The sequence below is a fragment of the Neofelis nebulosa genome, chromosome 3 (genome assembly GCF_028018385.1).
Source record: "Neofelis nebulosa isolate mNeoNeb1 chromosome 3, mNeoNeb1.pri, whole genome shotgun sequence".
Taxonomy (NCBI): Eukaryota; Metazoa; Chordata; class Mammalia; order Carnivora; family Felidae; genus Neofelis; species Neofelis nebulosa.
The window spans coordinates 70,041,405-70,063,532 of record NC_080784.1 but is presented as its reverse complement, the minus strand read 5'-3'; the positions used below and the strand labels follow the sequence as shown (position 1 = coordinate 70,063,532).

Genomic DNA, 22,128 nt, shown 5'->3' with positions numbered 1-22,128 from the left:
CACACCAAGTCTCAGCACAGAAAAGCAACAGTGCCTGAGGATGTGTGATTTTCTGATATCACCTATCAGGTTCTCCCATTTAGATTCCTGCTTGAGAGAAGTGACACATTTCTCCAGAGAGAGGCAAGCAATGGCGAACCTTCACGTATAAGGTCAGACATTACCAGCACAGGAGTAATTTGACTTAAATTTGGAGGAGAGTTTTTGTCACATGGACATGTGGGACATGGGCTAGATAGATGGTTAGTTCTTGGGCTGTCATTAACTGTGTGTGTGTGGGGGGGGGGGTGGTGGTAAAATATACATAACATTTAAATTGATCATTTTAGTCATTTTTATATATGGTTCAGTGGCTTTAGTCATATTTACAATGTCATGCGACCATTGCCACCACCCATCTCCCCGGTTTTTTCATTCTCCCAAGCTGAAACTCCATGCTCATTAAACAATAACTGCTTATTAACCCCCTTCCCCAGCGCCTGGCAACCACCATGCTCCTTTCCATGAATTTAACTACTAGTCTAGGAACTTCATATAAGTGGAATCCTATGGTATTTGTGTTTTTGTGACTGGATTATTTCTCTTAGCATGGTGTCTTCTAGGTTTATTTTTGCAGCTTATAATAACAGAATTTTATTTCTTTTGAAGACCGAGTGATATCCCATTGTATGTATATGCTATATTTTGTTTATACATTCATTTATAAATTTTTTTTTCAACGTTTTTTATTTATTTTTGGGACAGAGAGAGACAGAGCATGAACGGGGGAGGGGCAGAGAGAGAGGGAGACACAGAATCGGAAACAGGCTCCAGGCTCCGAGCCATCAGCCCAGAGCCTGACGCGGGGCTCGAACTCACGGACCGCGAGATCGTGACCTGGCTGAAGTCGGACGTTTAACTGACTGCGCCACCCAGGCGCCCCTATACATTCGTTTATAGGTGGACACTTGACCTGGATTGTTTCCACCTTTTGATACCATGTACTTTTTTTTTTAAGACTTTATTTTTTTTATAGCAGCTTTAGATTTACAACAATATTGCGAGAAAGGTACAAAGATTTCTCATATATTTCATGCTCCCATATATACTTGGCCTCTGTCATTATTAACATCACTCACCAGAATGGTACTTTTTTTTTTTTTTAACCCAGGATGACCCTCCATTGACACATCACATTTACCTGAAGTCCATAGTTTACTTTAGGGTTCACTCTTGGTGTTGTGTAGTCATTTGGTTTGGACAAATGTATAATGACATATATCCATCGCCATAATATCATATAGAGTACTTTTCTTTGTTCTACTAATCAACTGTGCTCTACCTATTCATTACCCCTGGCAACCACCGATCTTTTTATTGCCTCTATAGTTTTACCTTTTCCAGGATGCCATATAGTTGGAATCATACAGTATTTGGCCTTTTCAGATGGGCTTCCTTCACTTAGTAATATGCATTTAAGTTTCCTCTATGTTTTTACATGGTTGGATAGCTCATTTCTTCTTAGTGCCTAGTAATACTCCATTGTCTTGAAGTACTACCATTTATCCATTTACCTGCTGAAATTGATCTTGGTTGCTTCCAAGTTTTTGGCAATTATGAATAAAGCTGCTTTAAACATCTGTGTGGGTTTTTGTGTAGGGATAAGTAAATATCAAGGAGTGTGATTGCTGGATCACGTGATGAGTATGTTTAGTTTTGTAAGAAACCACCACACTATCTTCCAAAGTGGCTGTACAATTGTGCTTTCCTATTACCAACAAGTGAAGTTCCCATTGCTGCACATCCTCACCAGCATCCGGTGTTTGTCGTCCGTGTTGTGAATTCTGACCATTTTGAGAAGCAGGTGGTGGTATCTCACTGTTTTAATTGGCATTTCCCTGATGACAGAAGCTGTGGATGTCTTTTCATGTGCTCAATTTTCCATTTGTGTATCTTCTTTGATGAGGTGGCTATTAATGGGTCGTCGGCCCACTCATCAAGTTTTGTCTCATTCTTGAGTTTTAAGAGTTCTTTGTATATTTTGAATAAGAGTTCTTTATCAGATGCATCTTTAGCAAATATTTACTCTCTATCCGTGGCTTGTCTTCTAATGTTGTCTTTCATGGAGCAGAGGTTCTTCATTTTAATGAATTCCAGCTTAGCAATTATTTCTTTCATGGATTGTGTTTTGGTGTTACATCTAAAAAGATGTCACCATACCCAAAGTTATCTAGATTTTCTCCTGTTATTTTGTAGGAGTTTTATAATTTTGCCCTTTGCATTTAAGTCTGTGATAATTTTGAATTAATTTTTGTAAAGGGTATAAAGTCTTTGTGTAGATTTATTTATTGCATGTGGAAGTCCAATTGTCCCAGCACCCTTTGTTGAAGAGACTGTCTTTTCTGTATTCTATTGTCCTTGCTCCTTTGTCAAAGATCAGTGCCATGTATTTTTATTTATCCACTTTTTAATGTATGTTTATTTACTTATTTTAAGAGAGAGAGAGAGAGAGAGCGAGCGCACCAGCAACAGAGAGACAGACAGTGAGGGAGAGAGAGAATCCCAAGCAGGTTCCACACTGTCAGCGCAGAGCTAGACAAGGGGCTCAATCTCAAGAACCGCAAGATCATGACCTGAACTGAAAACAAGAATCAGACACTCAACTGACTGAGCCACGCAGGTGCCCCTGTGACATTTACTTTTATAAATCATTCATTTGTTTATGTAGAAGGAATTTTGATAAGAATTAGTTACAAGATCATTATGGTCTTGCTAATGTCCATTCCTAGTCACCTAAGAGTTTATTCATTCAAAAAAAAGTGAGAGCCTATGATGTGTACCGAGCTAGGTACTGCGAGTACAGGGACACAAGCAAACATGGTGCCAGCCATCATAGAGATGAGAGTGTCACAGGGGAAGTGGACACTAACTACTTAAATAATTTCAGGATTAAATGTAAAATTGGAATGGTAATAAACATAGGGAAATGATGCACAATACCATGATGACTTTGAAGGAATTTTAGCAGTATTTTTTAGGAGTGGACTAAGAATCAGTCAGGGAAGGGAGGGTGAAGGAATGCTCTAGGCAGAGGAAATAATGTGTAGAAAGGCCCCTTTGCTCTTCCAGGAAACAAGAGCAGCCCAGGTGATCTGGAAGGCATGAGCATGGCATAACTGTTAAAAACATAGAAATCTTGCATAGATAACTGTTAAAAACATAGACATCTTGTAATAAGAGTTTTAGTGTGTGTGTGCTGAGAGCAGTGGGGAAGCCATTGATGTGTTTTAATTGAAAAAAAAAGGACTCAATAGATTAGGTTGAAGTGACCGGATTTTAGTTTTTAAAAGATCTCAGGAGGAGTATGTTAAATGGATAGGGTGGGTGAGATTAAAATTGAATCCAGACAGTCCTTAATACAGAGACTTTTGCAATTTTTAAGGCAGAAGTAATGAGTGGGCAGAAATGAAGAGAAGTCTGAATTTGAGAAAGAGTAGAGAATTTAATTAATGGAATATTGTGATGGACTGGACATGGAGAAAGATGTTAAGGAGAACACATAGATGTATAAATTATATAATGGGACCATGATGGTCCTTCATTGCAAAAGTGCATGAGATGAAGAAATGATGGAAACCAAAATAGGTTAACTCTTGAGAGATTTTAGTTGTGAAGTGTTGGGTATGAAGATGTTAGACTGCAGCCATGGGGAAATGTAGGATCTAAAGAAGCTTTCTGTTCTTTGTGTTGTTTTAGAGATGTGAGAGATCTGAACATATTTAAAAGCCAGTGTAGAGACTGGCTGATTATGGGGGAGAGATTGAATATATGTGGGGGGGGGGGGAAAGGGTAATGAATAATATAAGAAGTCTATGAAAAGGGTATACTGAAGATGGGCAGGAAGAATAGTCATGTGGAGGGAATGGTTGCCTTTAGATAATGAGGGGGAAAAATAAAAGAGAGTAGTATAGGTGCAGTGTTAAGGAGACAAGAAACACAAGTTAGTAAGCACTGACAATTCCAAAGTCAATTAATTGAAGTTGCTAGATTTTCCATCTCTGTTTTCTGTTAGGCTTACCACTTATGGACAGATTGACTATGGGAAATTGACCAGTGCTTCAGATTTAAAATGTCCTTATTCTTTTTCAACTATAATGCTGTCTTTTAAATAAATTGCTAACCCAGGTGAAATTAAGGTTTATGGTAGAATAACATATCCTCATTAAATTTAAACTCTCTACCTCTGAAAGTTTGAATTCTTTTATTTTATTTTAAATCGTGAGTGTGTTTATTTTGATATTATTTGCAATGTGCCATGTGCGTGCGCGCGCGCCTGTGTGTATAGGTGTTTGTGAAAATCACATCTTCTAAATTTACACAAACCTTGTTAAATGTGCATTTTGTAAATTTTTGATAAATGCTTCCTGTAGCACAGTGATATTTCAGGGTGGGAGGGAGGTCACATCCATTCTCTTATCTTCAGATTGGTGAAAAATCATATTTTAGTTCAAAGCTGTTCAAGTAAGTCCTTGCTCCGTTTTCCCACCCTGTCTTCAGTGATATTATTTGGAGTCAGCAATCAATGGATTCCATCCCTCTGAGACTTGCTTAACCTACAGCTGCTGATATAATACAGGCAAGAGCTTGCTACTTTATCTGAATTGTCCATCGCTACCTTAATGAGTGAAATGGTTAAGTAGAGGAGGGGGCGAGTCTTAAGGAATGTGTGTACCATTTGAGCTGAATATTTCAGTGTATGTAGAGAGAGGGAGGGTGAGAGAGAAATCCACTTACATCACTAGAACTGCATTGAGTGTGAGCCTTGCAGGTTAAGAGACAGACTACAGTGTCTTGCTTTCTGCAGGAAGCAGCAATGCCGTTTGTTTCCTAAGAGGAATTTTTTATTTAGAAAAGGAAGCTTTCTCTCTACCCAGGAAATGGCTTTCCTTGTGCGTTGCTATGCCAACTGCCTGCAGCCATGGTCCTCCAAAGTAAGCACAATAATGTAATTATATTGGTGTATTGCATTCAGACTCATGATTCTCGAGATTGTGTGTGTGCATGTGCTGTGTTTCTGTTAGTGACTCTTTTGCTAGCAGTCATGCTTGTGTTGAGTGTGAGGGACAGACATCATTAAATTAAATGTCCATCAGTGTCATGCTGCTAAGATTAATTGTGCAAACTTGGTTAGTGGAGTGGGACAGAGATCACTGGTCACCACTCTGTCAGCATCATTAGCAGCTAGGGAGGAGGTCCCGATTCACATGCTCTGCCCTGATTTTTTTCTTTCTTTCTTTTTCTTTTTTCTTTTTTTCTTGGTTGGAGGGGTCCGTATGTGTGGTTGCAAATGAAACAAGAGTATTAACAATGCTTGGCTGAATGCTAGAGACTGGTTCTTCTAGCACCCTGACTAATATAATTCTGTATTAAGCCTTTTTGAGGAGAGTCTGTGTGCAGTCAGCCATTTTAGCTTTTTTTTTTTTTTCTTCTTTTGCCTCTTGTTCTTCAATCTCAGAAATGATCTTGTTCTCTTGGAAGACTGAGAGCTGTATAAGGTTTCCTCAGTCTTGTCATAGCCTAAGATGGTTAGAGTTTCAATGTTATAAAAATGGAGACGAACACCGTTGTTCGGATTCCTTTTCTGGTCTACAAGTGTGAGGGGTTTTTTAAGCTTTACCAGTAGTGACACTTTAAGCTGCAGCTTCGTTTCCTCCTCCCTCTTTTTTTTTTTTTTTTTTCCTTTTTCTTTTTTAATTTAATGCTGTAGAGAGTGACTTGCCATCCATGAGAGATTGGTACATGATGTGTAAATTCAGTTCAGCATATGTTTCTTCATTATGAAACCACTAGCAGTCCCAGCTAACCATGGAGTTATGGGCCAGCAGGAGAAACATTCAGTAAGTATCGCAAATGCTGCTTGTGCTTCGATAGCACATCCTAGAGAATTGCTTTAAAAATGGGAATTCTTGCTGCTTCTGTTCAGGGAAAACTGGTGTTTTAGAGGGTGTGATAGTCTGCTTGAGGGAGGGAGGGTAAGTTACGACCAGCTTGTTCTTCCAATTTTGTTGTGATTTTTTTTTTTTTTTTAATTTTTAAACAAGACCAACAATTCATTTAAGGCAAAATATTGGACCGCCCGTCTTTATAGTCAGAAATTAGAGCTTGACAATTCAGCTTTAACTAATACTCGAAGAGTTTTTGAGAGATGTTTTTGTAGTTGAATTTAATGAGAGATTATGAAAGGGGTTATTGGGAACAGACATCTGTGGTAAGGAATTCACATGTAGGTTTGAGGAAGGGAGGGAGAGCTTTGGGTATTGATTTGGTAATGAAGCGTTTGGTCAGTGGGACTCATCTGACTTCTTAACATGCATTAATAGGTGATAAAAACAGAGGATAATTTTTTTTTAATGCCACAAGTATTGCTTCTTTATAATTGATCCCATGAGTCAGCTATGCATTTGTCATGCTGAAATCCCACAGGCAGCTACTGCTGTTTGTGAGAAACACTCTTCTATGGTTAACACCAAGTCTGAGCCTCCTGTTTGAGGAATGTGAGTTCTCACAGTGCTACTTTTACATCACCGTGTTGGAAGTTTTCTGCCATCACACTAATTCATATGTTTTAGATCGATACATATTTTTTCAATTCCCCAAATGAAAACACATAAATTTAGGCAGCTTATATAGTAATCTTAAGTATTTTTGAATTGCCTGTTTTTACACCTTAGCATGCAGCAGGTACTATATTAGGGTATAGGAATTATCTTTTGTGTACTCTAAGAAAGATAAGATGTTGAACTGCAAAAATAGAGATAAATCGCTGAAAATTTAAAATCTCTATAAATTTACAGAGAGGAGGCCATGAATTTAGAATATTTAGATACTTAGGTTTATGGGTATAGTTTAATTTTGTTCATTATTATGAACAAAATTATTAGCTAAACCCAAGAGGTTTTCTTAGATGAAGTGACTCTTAAGGCAGTATCTCACTTTTCCAAAGAACCACAGGATATTATTTTTTTTTTAAGTTTATTTCTTTATTTTTAGAGAGAGAGAGAATGAGCAGGGGAGGAGGGGCAGAGAGAGAGGAAGAGAAGGAATCCCAAGCAGGCTCCACACTGTCAGCACAGAGCCCAATGCAGGGTTCAGTCTTACAAACCATGAGATCATGACCTGAGCTGAAATCGGGAGTCAGATGCTTAACTGACTGAGCCACCCAGGGGCCCAGAACCAGAGGATGTTCTTAGGGCAGTAGCTGTGTTAGAAGCATGTTATGATACTGTGCTTAGAGCTCAGCCCCTTCATAATGAGATCCTAATGGTGCCACATTAGTTAAAACTCTTTGGGTCAGATCCAGAAAAAGACCAGCCTTATACTTAATTTCACTAATAGGAAAGGTTATAGAGAAGTTCCACTGTAGTTTGATTTTATTAGCAGGACCTTTGAAATTAAGCTCTTCTGTAATCATGATTTTCCCACATAAAAGAACATTACTTAAGACTACTTGAGGAGCCTCAGAAGAAAAGTTTAAACTTGAGATTCCTTGTCTACCTTTATCATATTATCCTTTCTCAAAATGAAGGGGGGGTATTTAATAATATAATTTTAATGAACAAAAAAACCTGTTAAAATTACTTACTGGTGGTGGTGGGGAAAGTATTACTAAATTTTTGACAACAAGAGCAGTTGGGACAGATAAATACCAGATAGTACCTAAGATAGAGTACCTAGTACACTATTCTATAAGCATATTTGTTTCTTCACAAGTGCTTTGTGTGTGTATTTCACCGAAATTTGGGGTAATACTGTGACAGACGTAACTCCAGCCATAAAATGGCCTCAAATGAAGCAATTTCTAAAAAACATGTGAATGGTATTTCCCATGATACTTTGACAAGCCTCAATACTAGAATTGGCCATCTCGGAGCATCATGTGCAGCAAAGCTGGCAGCCTGTGATGTCAAGATCTTGCTGTATACTTGTTGATGAGTTTGTTGGTTACTTAGACTTTGCTGTGTAATGAGCAGACCTTTAAGATTTTAATTATGTGCAAGGAGTTGAATAGGAGAACAATTACTCTGGCTGTCACATAATAGGTGACTCAGTAAACCTTTGAGCAAAAATTAGTGAGAATGCCCCTCTTTTTTTTTTTTTTTTTTCCAACGCTTTTTATTTATTTTTGGGACAGAGAGAGACAGAGCATGACCGGGGGAGGGGCAGAGAGAGAGGGAGACACAGAATCGGAAACAGGCTCCAGGCTCCGAGCCATCAGCCCAGAGCCTGATGCGGGGCTCGAACTCACGGACCGCGAGATCGTGACCTGGCTGAAGTCGGACGCTTAACCGACTGCGCCACCCAGGCGCCCCGAGAATGCCCCTCTTTTGACCTATGAAGCTTTAGGAGAATGTCAGAGCTAATTTTAAATGAGTAAAATTTAGTAAATTCAACAATATTTCCATTTTTGCTTCTACAGAAGGTTGTGGCTTTGTAAGTGGCTTTGCTTCTTTGACAATAGAAGGGAGTCAGAAACCAAAAAGCGTTAAGTTGGGCACTTAAAAAAAAAGCAAACTGTGATTGGGCACCAGTAGTAAACCCAGTTACTGTGCTTTGTCAGAATTTTTCAGATCTTACAGGCTTTTACTCTTTATTTCTGTCTAGCTCAGTGTATATCTCAGTTGTTGGCACATAGCAGGTGCACAGTAAATACTCTTGAATTTCTCATTTAATTGAATTTTTGGATTAACGAAGTTTCACTTAACCTGTTAAACTAGTAAATTTCATGTATTTTATTACATCTCCTCCCCTTGCCAGTTCTATATGGTCAGTTGATAACACTGGGATGAATACCTGTGTGTCCCTAAAAATGCATCCAGCACTGGGCTGTATTCTTATAGTCAGCTAGTGCTTTCATCCACTCTTTAGAGGAACCTTCTGGTTTTGTGAATTTTGAAAATAAAATACATTTTAAAAATGTATGATAAAACTGCATTTGCCAAAAGACTACTGTTGACCATTAGTTGCACGGATGGTTAGTAGATGTTACACGAAGAAAAGTTTTATAAGCTCAATAAGTTGGGGAACACCTTAGGATAACATTAAAGGTGTCATTACTCTGTTCACCAACTGTTTTTCAACCTGCCTGTCCCCTTTTTGTCTGCCTCAGGTTATCTAACGGGAACAGTACTCCTTAAGTGTTCTTTGGCCACTTCTGCACTATTAAGATGTCTTTGAAACTTTGCAAAGTTTTAAATGAATTACTTAAAATAAATCAGCTCAATACTGTGAAACTGATAATCCCTTTTCCAGTTGTGCATTTCTCCCCAAATTACAGTATATATAGTGCACTGTACTTATAGTAAATGAAACCTGTCATGATTAAATAATAATTTTAAAAAGTGGTGTGCATAAGAAAATGCTTTACTTAAGTGTAGGGAATACATTGCAATAGCTGTCATTTATTGAGTACTTACAGTATGACAGGCACTATATATTATCTGACTTAATTATTACAACTCTGTAAAGAAAGATGTATTATCACAATTTTTTTTTTTTTAGAGATAACAAAACTGAGGCTTAGCAAGATAAAAAATAATGTTTTCCAAGGACTAGTAAGTGGTGGAGCCATGATTGGAACCCAGGGTTGTCTGGTATCATAGCCCTGCTTTCACCACAAACATATAGCACTTCTCTGTGTGTAGCCAAATTTAGAGTACATTAGGTGTGCAGATTGTATAGTTACAGAGCTGGTATTAATCAGTGGAGTACATAACTTGAAAGAAATGCTTGCTTTTCTCCTGCTCCTCTTTTTTCCTGTTGTGTGTGCCATCCCAAGCACTGTTAATAGAAAAGAGCAACAATATCGTGATCAAAATTATTGTATAAAACTTTTATACAGATAGTTTTACAAAGCTGTTTATTGCTATGTGCAATTTCGATGTTATCTTAAGACTTAAGGTGGGATGATCAGGAGTAGATGGTATTTAGCTCAATTCCTTCTTTCCGCTTTTCTGTGTTTGGCCTTATCACACATGTACCTTTTTATTTTTGCTGCTTAACTCTTTATTTTTTATTTATTTATTTTTTTAAATGTTTTTATTTATTTTTGAGACAGAGAGAGACAGAGCATGAGCAGGGGAGAGGCAGAGAGAGAGGAAGACACAGAACCCGAAGCAGGCTCCAGGCTCTGAGCTGTCAGCACAGAGCCTGGCGTGGGACTTGAACTCATGGACTGTGAGATCATGACCTGAGCCGAAGTCGGACGCTTAACCGACTGAGCCACCCAGGCGCCCCTGCTTAACTCTTTAAACATAAACTTGATGCTTCAGCTTCCTCTGTTGACTTTGTAACTTGTGACAGCCTGACCTTGGCCACTTGTGTTCCCTTGGAAGCACTGAGCTCTTGCTGTTTCATCTTCCCTGTTTCTGCTTTAATGAAGTCTGCATCTGTCATGGAACCCAACTTAATTCATGATCACCTCTCTGAAGTCCATGCTGGTCATGGCTCGTTTGTAGCCATAAATATAAATCTCATTATTTCATAAGCCTCTTAACCATGAAGGATATAATATAGCTTAAACATATGTCTAAATTCCTATTGGTCACTAAGTTCCTCTATAATCTATATTCTCTTCCTTATGAACATATTTTCCTCCAAGTATGTTTGTTTGTTTGTTTGTTTTTTAGGACAAGATGATCTGATTACAAGACACTTCAGGTTCATTTTCTTTTCCCATTTCTCAGTGTCCAGTGCTCTTTGCTTGACTTTCACTTGTTCTTTATCTCTTTATATTCATCTCTGGTTTCTCTGAATAATGATTAGTGGCTGCTGATATGTAATGTTTGATTTTATTTGTTCTTCTAACCAGTACTTGTAAATTCGGTTGGTATTTACAGTTAGATGAGAGACTATATCTTGATTGAATTCTCCCCCTTCCTTATACCGTGTATTAAGGATATGATTGGAATTCAGAATTGCTAAACTGTTAAGAGTACAGTATAGAGGGGCAAGTACAGTATAGAGGAGCACCTGGGTGGCTCAGTTGTGTGTCCAACTCTTGATTTTGGCTCAGGTCATGATCTCACAGTCGTGAAATTGAGTCCTGCCTCAGGCTGTGCTGGGCATAGAACCTGCTTGGGATTCTCTCTCTCCCTCTCCCCCTCCCCCTCCCCTTCCCCTTCTCACTCGGTCGCTCTTTCTTAAAGGGGAAAAAAATACAGTATAGAGAAGGAAGAATAACAGGAAGGAAGTATAGGATGAAAGAATAACATGGGAGGGTCCGAGGCAAGAAGATGTAGAAGGATATGGGGAATCAAAAGGTTGAGAAAATCAGTGAGATCTTTGCTGTTGGAATGAATTGTATTAGGGAGTAGGTCAATACAGGTGATGGAGAAGAAGATGGTAGGCTACCTAACAAATCATGAATAGAATTTGAAGATACAGCAAAGGAGTGTAGCCTCCTGTTCATCTCCACCCTCTAAGCACCTTCCCCATCTTTATAACTAGAAAAGATTTAAGAAGAGTCAATTTTAAAAAATTGCTTTTATCCTACCGTGACAATTTGACCTTGTCTGTAAATATTGGGTAGAGTATCTCTTTAATATAATTCAGTGCATTTTCCTTAGCAATATAGAAAATAGCACTAAGATTAATTATAGATGTTAGATTATGTGTCTTTTGGGTTAAAACTCCACCTTTTCTTTATCTGATTTTTTTTTTTTTTTTTTTTTTTTTGGTGTATTATGACAGATATATTTCCTGAGATGAAATAAACTTATTTCTTGGGGAGGTTTTTCACTGTGCTAGCTAGCAAAGAGGCCTGAGAGGAAGCAATATCCTATTGTTTTATTCAAGGACAAGGTCATCTTGCCTTGGATTTGGGCCAAGAAACCCTAGCAACAAATAATAGATCTTTTTACCCTGTTAGAAGTGAAGAAATCTATTTTAGAAACTTGCAGTGTATTGCATACACGACTTACACGTGTAAGACTGAAAAAAGCTCTGTCTCATTGTGAGATATATTAAAGAAAAATCCTTACTTTCAGTCAAAAGAAGAACCATACTTCCTACCTTTTAAATTTTCCTTACTTTCAAATATTGTTTAATGATCCATTTTAAAAGAGACTGTATAAAAATTAAATCAATTAAAATTAGTGAAAAGAGAACGTTTAAAATGCATCATTAGAAGCTCAGTTATTCTCCTTTAACTATTTAACCATAGTGAGATCACTAATCATAGTTTTTCTTTCCCATTTGAAATAACATATTTTATGTGTTTAAAATATTGATACTTAATTTGCATCAGAATAAATGCTGTGTAAATTTGGTCATGTAGCTATAAATGTCCCTGAGATGTAACCTAAGATTTCTTTAGTCCATTTCTTTGATTTTAGGCCTGACAATACTCTGAAATATATTACTCAGGTAATCTAAGAATCCATCTAGAGTAAGCATTCAGTTTTCTTCATTTTCCTGTCCTTAATAATAATCATGTCAAAATTAATTTTTTAATGTTTATTTATTTTTGAGAGAGGGAGAGAATAGGCAGGGGAGGGGCGGAGAGAGGGACACTGAGGATCTGTGCTGCAGGGCTCGAACCCACAAACCACAAGATCATAACCCGAGCCAAAATCAGACACTTAACTGACTGAGTTACCCAGGTGCCCCTATTTTTATTTAATTTAAATTCCTGATGAAGTATGTTTCAATGTTTATGTACTTAGTAAAAAGAAAACGAGTAACTTACTACTGTCATGTCTGTGGCAGTGTTTTGTAAACTTTGGAAAACTTTGCCTATTTAGATCAAATAACCATTTTATCATTATCCATATATTTTATTTGGATTATGGTTTGGATATGAGTTTTTTTTTTAAAGAGATTTTAAAAACAAAAGAACATGAGTATCTGAATGTATATAGAGATACACCTGTGCGTGTGTGTGTGTGTGTTTTAAATGAAAGTTTGTAAATGTGTCCTTCAGGGCTCTCTTAACTTCCTGTTCTAGATCTCCACTTTCACTGACCTCCTTATTTTTCTTCATCATTTAAAAATGAAGTTTATTTTTGAAGACCTGACATATACTTAGGATTATTTCCATTTATAGTATTAAAATGCCAGTGCTATTAGTACTGTCATAGGAGTTACACATGACTGGTTAAATATTGTGCCCAGTTTTTGGAAACATAGATAAGAAGCATGTCCAGATGCATATAAGAGAAGGTAAATACAGATTTATACTCTGAAGCACATGAAGAAATGATACAACAGCATACACTCACAAAAACAACATATCCCTCTATGTTGTGCATTATACAGGTGATCCCTTTTAAGCAATCAGTCCCTCTCCTTGCCCTTTCTGTTGGTATAGAAACACCCTTGCCACAAAGAACTCATCAGTTGTCAACCTCTGCCATTTCTTCTTATTAATTGAAACTGTAGCATAAGCCTCTTCTGTTGTATTCTCTTTTCTCTCATATATAGTGTGTATATGATATATAATGATTGATTTTAATTGTACAGTCTATGTACAAGTTATTCACACAACTTACCAGTCAACCCCTTATCTGTGTTTCCTTTGTATGTTAAGTCACTATATAAATATTCCCCACGCACTTCAGATCTCTTCATTCCATATCAGTACACCAGATCACACTACATGTTGATTGTAAAGGCTGTTCTCAGAGACATCTGGTTAGTCATGTATTAACCTTACATTTGTTGATTGATAAAGTGATAGTTTAAAACACCTTTCAGGGGAGCCTGGGTAGCTCAGTCGGCCAAGCATCCAACTTTGGCTCAGGTCATGACCTCACGGTTCATGGGTTTGAGCCCCGCGTTGGGCTCTGTGCTGACAGCTCAGAACCTGGGGCCTGCTTCAGATTCTGTGTCTCCCTCTCTGCCCATCCCCAACTCACATTCTGTATGTCTGTCTGTCTGTCTCTCTTTCTCTCTCAAAAATAAACATTAAAAAAGATTTTTTAACACCTTTCAGACTGAAGTACATATTCTTTTTTTGTGAACTCCAGAGAAATACATTATTGGTTTATAAATTGACTTGGAATGATTATAAAATGAAATTCCCCTATATATATATATATATATATATATATATATATATATATGAATATTTCATGCATATGTATGTGTTTGTATAAATATAATTAACCCATAATCTCATTTCTAATTTAGGTATATAGATGAAGCTAGAATTTAGCATTCTGCCTGGTTTATTTTATGGGTAAAAGCTTTATTTATTTATTTATCTATTTATTTATTTTGAGAGAGAGTACGCATGAGTGGGGGAGGGGCACAGAGAGAGGGAGACGGAGAATCCCAAGCAGGCTCTGCACTGTCAGAGCAGAGCCCAAAGCAGGGCTCGATATCACAAACCATGGAATCATGACCTGAGTCAAAATCAAGAGTTGGATGCTTAACCAACTGAGCCACCCAGGCACCCTGGTGAAAACTAATTTTAATTAGAGAACTTAAAAATACAGGTTATTATGGGAGCACCTTATAATTATTTCCGATAGGTCAACTTCTTCATTAAGTTTAAGTGCTAGTACACAACTTCATGCGTTTCAAAATAAAGACAAGCATGGCTGTAAAAAGAAAAAAGCTATAGAATTGAAATCTTGTTTGCCTCTGTCCTCCTAGAGAAAAAGAATGGGTTCAGTAGATATTTCTACTCTCTGAACTATTTTGAGTAAATGAAAGCACTCTTTTTTTTTCCCCCTCAGTAATCAGGAAAAACGTGGAGTTAAGGGGAAATATTGTGACGTGCAGTTTTCCTGGGTTTTATGGAACTGAGAAGTGTATAGCACTTTTACTGTTAGTGAAAAAGAAGACTGCTTGGATGTCAATAAGGATTTAGAAAGATTCTATAGTCACTGGGCCATAGTGGCTGGGCTGAGTGGTAGGGGGCACGGTGGCAGTTGGTGGGGAGGTTGGCAGAAGTTGAGTGATGAATGAATACAATTTACAACCAAGGTTTCCAGACACGGAGATGTGAAGGATGAGATTAGCTTTTTCTTTACGGCTAATTAATCTCATACTTACTTGTTTTCTTAAAATTACACTTTTTTTCATTGTAAATGGCAATTAAAAATATGTATTTTATATTTGTATTATATTCATGTATAAAGTTTCCTATTTCTTGTTTGAATTAATTACATTTGTGGAAATAATCAAATGTGAAAATTACACTACTTTAGAGATAACATTTACCTAAATATAAAAATAAAATTATTTTAGAAGAGATACCCTTTGAATAGGCAAACTAATTTTTGGTGCTTGTTTGCTTTGTGTTATGGTTATTCAGGTGGCAGTTTAATCTGTGCTTTGTCTGCATTATTTTTATGCATAATTTGTAATTTAAAAATTACATAGCTTATTTGGTCATTGAAGAAAAAAATAGAAAACACGTGAAGACAAGGACAAAAAGAATCACAGCTTCAGTACTCAGATCAAAACCGTAGTAACATTTTATTATTTTTTTATTATTTTTTTTAATGTTTATTATTTTTGAGAGAGTGACAGAGCACGAGCAGGAGAGGGGACAGAGAAAGAGAGGGAGACAGAATCCGAAGTAGGCTCCAGGCTCTGAGCTGTCAGCACAGAGCCTGATGTGGGGCTCAAACCTGTGAACTGCAAGATCATGACCTGAGCCAAAGTTGGATGCCTAACTGACTGAGCCACCCAGCTACCCCAAAACCATTAGTAATACTTCAATACATATCTTCTTATTGCAGACATGTTCATATTATACCATAGTATAAAATCTGGTAATAGCATTTGTTCTATATTTTCTTTCCCTTCAAAATATATGTAGAAAATATATTTAAGGACAACTGATTTAAGAGACACATTGTAACTATTATGAAGCTCTCATCATTAGTTGCTTTGTCTACTTTATAGTTTTAAAGTTTGCCATATGTTAATATGTAAGATGTAGTATGAGGGAAAAGTTATTTACTTAAGAGCTTCTTTAGTTAGGGGCGCCTGGGTGGCTCTGTTGTTTAAGCGTCCAACTTCGGCTCAGGTCATGATCTCACACTTCGTGGGTTCAAGCCCCACATTGGGCTGTGTGCTGACAGCTCAGAGCCTGGAGCCTGTTTCGGATTCTGTGTCTCCCTCTCTCTCTGTCCCTCCCCTGCTTATACTGTCTCTGTCTCTCTCTCAAAAATAAATAAACATTAAAAAGAGAGAGAGCTTCTTTAGTGTTAGAATTCCATCCTAAATATGGAAGAGAAATATTTGTATTTTGATAAAGTATACTATATTCAAATCGTGGTTTTCTTAATGTTTATGAAAAATTTTAAGGTATTGGAAGTCAATATTAAAATGTCAAAAGAAAAAAGTAAGTGAACTTTTTTTTTTTTTTCCAACGTTTTTTATTTATTTTTGGGACAGAGAGAGACAGAGCATGAACGGGGGAGGGGCAGAGAGAGAGGGAGACACAGAATCAGAAACAGGCTCCAGGCTCCAAGCCATCAGCCCAGAGCCTGACGTGGGGCTCGAACTCACGGACCGTGAGATCGTGACCTGGCTGAAGTCGGACGCTTAACCGACTGCGCCACCCAGGCGCCCCAGTAAGTGAACTTTCAAATAGCTTAGCTAAAGAAAATATAAACACCCGTGACAGCGTTCCTGTTCTCTTCCCTTTCCACTATACATCATGTCATTTATTGCCAAAACTTTTGGTGTTCCTTTTAGTTGGGCATGTTCCCAGATTTCTTTACTCTTCATTATTCTGTTTGCTTATTGTCCCCCTGAAAAAAAATTAACAACTTTACATATATAAGATTTAAAGCCCATCTGTTGAAGAACAAACATCACAAAAGCTGACAATAGTGATATTAAATGAAAACTTAATTTTGCTCTAGAAAAATAGATATGGATAACTTAAATGCCACTCAGTGTTTTCTTAGAGAAAGATTACTTAAGCTCTATCTTTGGATAGAAGAAGAGAATGTAGATTATAGTTCTCAAATAATAGAAGTGTTTTCAGTATTAGCTGAATAAAATATCAAAATAAGAAAAGAAAATATTGACTATTTTCTTGTGGGTTTTATCCAGATTTCTGTAGAAGAGATTTAAAAATATGGTTTGAAAATTTTGCATCTGGTTGCATACATTTAAATGCTTGGGTGAGCAGCATGAACGAAAAGTACATAGCACACAAGCAGGAATGTCATGTGTGATTTGAGTAGTCTACAAGGAAGGCAATAAGACTTGAGCTGCGCCACAAATAAGGACAGGGGATAAGCAAGATGTGAAGAAAAAAGGAAATGGGAGAAATTTTTGTAATGCAAACGGAATGAGCTAAAACATTGAATCAAAAGTGTTCATGTAGAGTCAAGGAACAGTGAGTATAGATCAGCTTGGCTGAACTGGAGGGGCAACTGTAGGAGCACAGGTTGATGAGAGAGGGGTCAGACTGTAGAACCCTTTGTCAGGTCAAAGAGTTTGGACCTGTTGCTGTGTGGATTCATGTAAGAATTAGAAAGCCATTTATGGTAGAATAGAGTGAAAAGTGGGATGTGGCCAGGGTACCACCTGGGATCGTAATGTTCAGGAGTTAAGTTTTCTGAAGTACAGGCTTTCTTTTAGGTCTTTCTTTAGAATAGCTAGCAGTCAAATCATTTCTATTGATCTGGACATAGATGACTAATCATTTCTTCTAACTGTATTACGTGAGCAGGTGGGATAGATCAAGAATTCCCTGGGATTGTTTTCCTTAAAAATTTGTATGTATTTTAATGAAAATGTCATTTTTCATCAAATCTTAAGACACATTGATTGGTCCGCCTTGCTTTAAATAACCCAGTATTTTCTTTTCATTGATTTTAGGATGGATCACAATTTCAAAGACGTTAAAACAAAGAAGAAATTGTGTATCTTAGACTCGGTGAAATATGATATGAGTATACAACTAATGGTGTTTAACATTTGTATGTTATAATTAGAGTGTGCATATCGTCACGGAACTAGATCTACGAAATCACTGTTTGAGGAAAATGTGTTCTGTATTTGGTCTTGGTTACTCGACTGTCAACAGGACTTGCCTCTGTCTCAGTTGCCCACAGAAGAGCAGCCAGAGAGACACGTGCTGACATGTGCACTAGTGTTATGTGTGGGGCCTCGTGGAGGAATGTACGGGGGGCAGCTGGGGCCTACCAGGTGGATATGAGTAGGTGTAAGGAATAAGGGCATTTCAGGCAGATAGGTTTTGGAGGTTTTAAGCAGCAGATCAGAGGCATCTGATAGAAGAACTGGAAGCCCAAGATGAAATGAGGTTGAAGATGCCCTGATCCCCTATTGGTTTCAGTACTGTAATTTTATAATTTAGAGGATGCTGCCTCTTCTACGCAAAGGAAACTGAATACTGAAATATATTAAAATAACTACCTAGGATCTACAGGAGCTCTTAGAACCTAGCAGTGGATGGAGAGGGGGAATCTCATTTAGGTTTCTAGGAGTAGTTTCACTTTCTGTCTATAAAAATAACCCGATTTAGGAAACAGTTTGTGCATAAAGTAATGAAAACTGTGGTGTGAACAGTTGTAGCCTTTGTGAAGAGTTATGTATACGAAGAGAAGAGATGAGTAAGAACTGTATGTAGCCTAGTGGTCGGAGGAGGGCTCCAGAGCCAGGAGCTTGGACTTCTATTCTGGTTTCACCACTCACAAGCTATGTGAGCCTAGCTAATTTATTTAGCTTCCCTATTACGTGGAATCCATTTGTAAAATGGAGGTGATATGGTTGTGTGAAGATTAAGCAAGGTAAAACCTATAAGTGCTTAGAATAATGCATGGACAGTAACAAGCTTGGTTTCTGTATTTTAAAGATGGCTGTTTATCCTCCATTATCCAAGAGGTAAGGAAAATTAAATCTGTCATGCAAGTGGGTCATAGACTATGTGTTAGGTTTTCCCTTTGTATAAGGACACGTCCTTAAGTTGATTCACTTTTTTTCCCTCTGCATTTCCATACTCAGCAAGCAATCTCTGTTTGCTAATTTAGTATTAGAGTAAAAAAGTAACAGTAATAATGTCATTAGCTAAAATTGAAGGCTTCCTGTGTTCTAGGCAATATTCAAAACTCTGTTCATATATTATCTCATTTAATCTTCACACCCATATAAGTATATTGTCCTTTTATAAACAGAGAAGCCAAGGCATAGAGAGGTAAAGTAACTTTCCCAAAGTCATACAGCTAATACATGGTGGAGCCAGTGGCAGTCTTTTCTTGTACATACGTGCACTTACACGCACACACATATCTGTATATGTAGATCTATTTTTGGAAGCTGCATAAGGGAACTAAATTGTTTCAAGGATGGTCCAGTTCCATGTTTTCTGTGTGTCCTGTGGATTATAATTCTCATGAGAAAGTTTGAGAACAGTTTATTTCTCCCCCTACTTTAGGAGTTTATTTTCTGTAGTGTAAGTTTCAAAGGGATGTCATATGTGTGATGTAGTAATTACTATCCCCACCATAAAATATAGAGTAACTTTACCTTGATCTTGATGGAAATAAAAGAAATATATTTTATTCCCCTTTAAGTGTGGCTAGAACTACAAGAGTATAATTTTGTATTGAAGAATTACTCTTTAACTCTTTACATGAAAGTTTTCTTTATTTATTTTTGAGACAGAGGGAGAGAGGGGAAGAAGGAGACAGAGGATCTGAAGCAGTCTCTGCACTGACAGAGAGACAGCCCAATGCGAGGCTCAAACTCACAAACCATGAAATCACGACCTGAGCTGAAGTTGGAGGCTTAAACAACTGAGCCACCCAGGGGCTCCAACATGAAAGTTTCTTTTGTGGATTCAACTTTTTTTGGGTCGCCACACATATTTGAGATTTCCCATCCGTATGGGAAAGAGGTCTTTCACATTACCCTGTTTTTATACCTGGATATGGAAAAAAAAAAGGCCGTTTTTTTACTTGTCATTTGGATGATATGATTGCCCTCTTAATTTGTTTCTAGTGAAATAAGTAATTTATAAGAAGCTAATTTTAGCATTTAGCTGGATGAAATAGTCTTTCAGCCACACAGATTTAACAGCATTGTCTTAGCCATTTAAAATACAGATAAGTGAGGACCCTGGGTGGCTCAGTTAGTTAAGCGTCCCACTTCAGCTCAGGTCATGATCTCACGGGGTTCATGAGTTAGAGCCCCACATTGGGCTCTCTGCTGTCAGCGCAGAGCCCGCTTAGGATCCTCTGTCTGTCTCTCTGTCCCTCCTCCCTCTCTCCCTCCCTCCCTCTCTCTCTCTCTCTGTCGCTCAAAAATAAACATTAAAAAAAATAAAATACACATAAGTGGATCATAGGTCCATCTTTGCCACAATTTTGACATTTCTCCAGGCTCCATCCCTATAACACATATTCTTGGGACTGTAGAATGTAATTACACTTTTTAGAAAGCTGTATTAAAATATACTTTAACCTGGCCACAACAAAGTAACCCGAAATCCAATGGTTATGGACTCCCCTGCATTAAGAAGTCTTTTCTTGGCAGTCCTAATGGCCCTAGGTTGAGTCTCCATTCTATTAAGTAGGATGGTGGGCGTGGTATTGTAGTTGGCAGGATCAGAGAACATCCATCAAGGTGTTGAATGTATCAGGTGCTGACTTTGTTAGCCACAGAGTATACATTACTTCGTTTCTCTGTTTTGTTCCCTGCTTTAAGCACTCTCCGAAGATGTTGTGGAAGAAGATTGGTTGGTTTATAATAAACTTAATTAGTGACCTTGAAGTGTTACCCTGAAACTGAGAGCAAACAGGATGCAAAATGAAATGTCATAGTGTGGCAAAGGTCACTCATTAACGGTGCTTCTTGCGTATCATCTTTGAGTATCTAACATGGATATTTAAAGCAAAATACCTACTTCAGCTGTGAACCTTCTCCCATAGTAATAGGCAGGAACTCTTCCAACTAGGTGTTTGTGTAGTAGAACAATAAAATACTTTATGTTCAAGGACCTTGCTTTAAGTTCTCGTTCTGATTCTTACTAGCTATGCAAGTGTTAGGCAAGTCATTCAACTTCTTGAAGTTTCTGTTTTCTAACTTCAAAGTAGAGGTCATGACTATAATACTGGTCTCCCTCACAGCCTTGTTTTGAAGATTATTAATGATTACAGTTAGTTACAATTATTTTACTAAGTACTTTATGTGTATTATTTTCTTTAATTGTCAAAGGAACACTAGGGCAAAGTGAGAATCTCCCAGTATTGCAGATGAAAAACTTGAGGTTTAAATAAGAAAAATACAAAAAGAGTTAATGTTTTCGGAATCTGCAGACTCGAAAGCCTATGTGAATTCAGTTATTGATGTTAGGTTACAGTGCTCTAGAACCATTTGTATGTGGGTTAGAGCCCTCCCATTTCTTAGTAGCTGTGTCACATTAGGCAGATTAGTTAAATGTTCTGAACCATTTTTCTTCGTCTGTAAAGTGCTATTAATGATGCCTACTTCATAGGTTGTTCGTGGGGATTACATATGTGATACAGGGTCTGGCACACAGTGGCATCCATGAGTTTGATTCCCACTCTTTTCCAGCCAGAACATTTCCCTTTTCTTGGTTTTTAAATAGAATGTTGACAGTGATGCAGAGATTTATCTTTCTTTATCTTATTTTGAGTTCATAGAACATGATTCTCCGTTGGACATCTTAGGTCAATTAAGATTTGCTTTAAGATCCTTCATTAACTACTTTTTACAGATTGGTACTGGTTTTCAAAATAGCTCATAAAATATCATAGTTGCTATGAAAAATCCCCGTTAAATTTTCCCTAAGTACTTTAAAAAATTTTCCCCACTTATTAAGTGATTTTATGCAAGTAGAGCTGCTTAGTAAGACCTGTCTTTGTAGTCATTTCGTGTGTGTGTGTGTGTGTGTGTGTGTGTGTGTGTGTGTTTGCAAGGAGGTATTTTTAGATAGTTTAGCTGAACAGCAATCTGACGTCTTTAGAGGAGACATCAGTTCATTATGTGGATACAAATTCTATGCTTTCAGCTTTTATACACCAAGTCTTAATTTAAATCTGTTCTTCTTGCCTTTTCTAACGAAAGAGACTATATCATGGTATGTATTCTATTTCTTCCTAAGGTTGGCCTATCTAGTTAACCTTTGCTTAGGGA

General features: G+C 37.4%; 1 protein-coding gene across 16 annotated transcripts in view; it reads left to right on the top strand.

The window, feature by feature from the left end:
* RAPGEF2 (Rap guanine nucleotide exchange factor 2) overlaps positions 1–22,128 on the top strand; it is a 249,805-nt gene that overhangs the window by 152,697 nt on the left and 74,980 nt on the right. For 2 of the 16 annotated variants that reach the window (XM_058721017.1, XM_058721015.1), the window contains exon 1: positions 5,745–5,876. The exons of 12 other annotated variants lie outside the window; for them this stretch is intronic. In XM_058721017.1, coding sequence (XP_058577000.1) covers positions 5,817–5,876 — 60 coding nt within the window. In that variant the 5' untranslated portion in view covers positions 5,745–5,816. Of the gene's footprint in view, positions 1–4,814; positions 4,971–5,744; positions 5,877–22,128 lie in introns of those variants that run through there. 2 more of the 16 variants (XM_058721016.1, XM_058721018.1) reach the window with 2 other exon arrangements.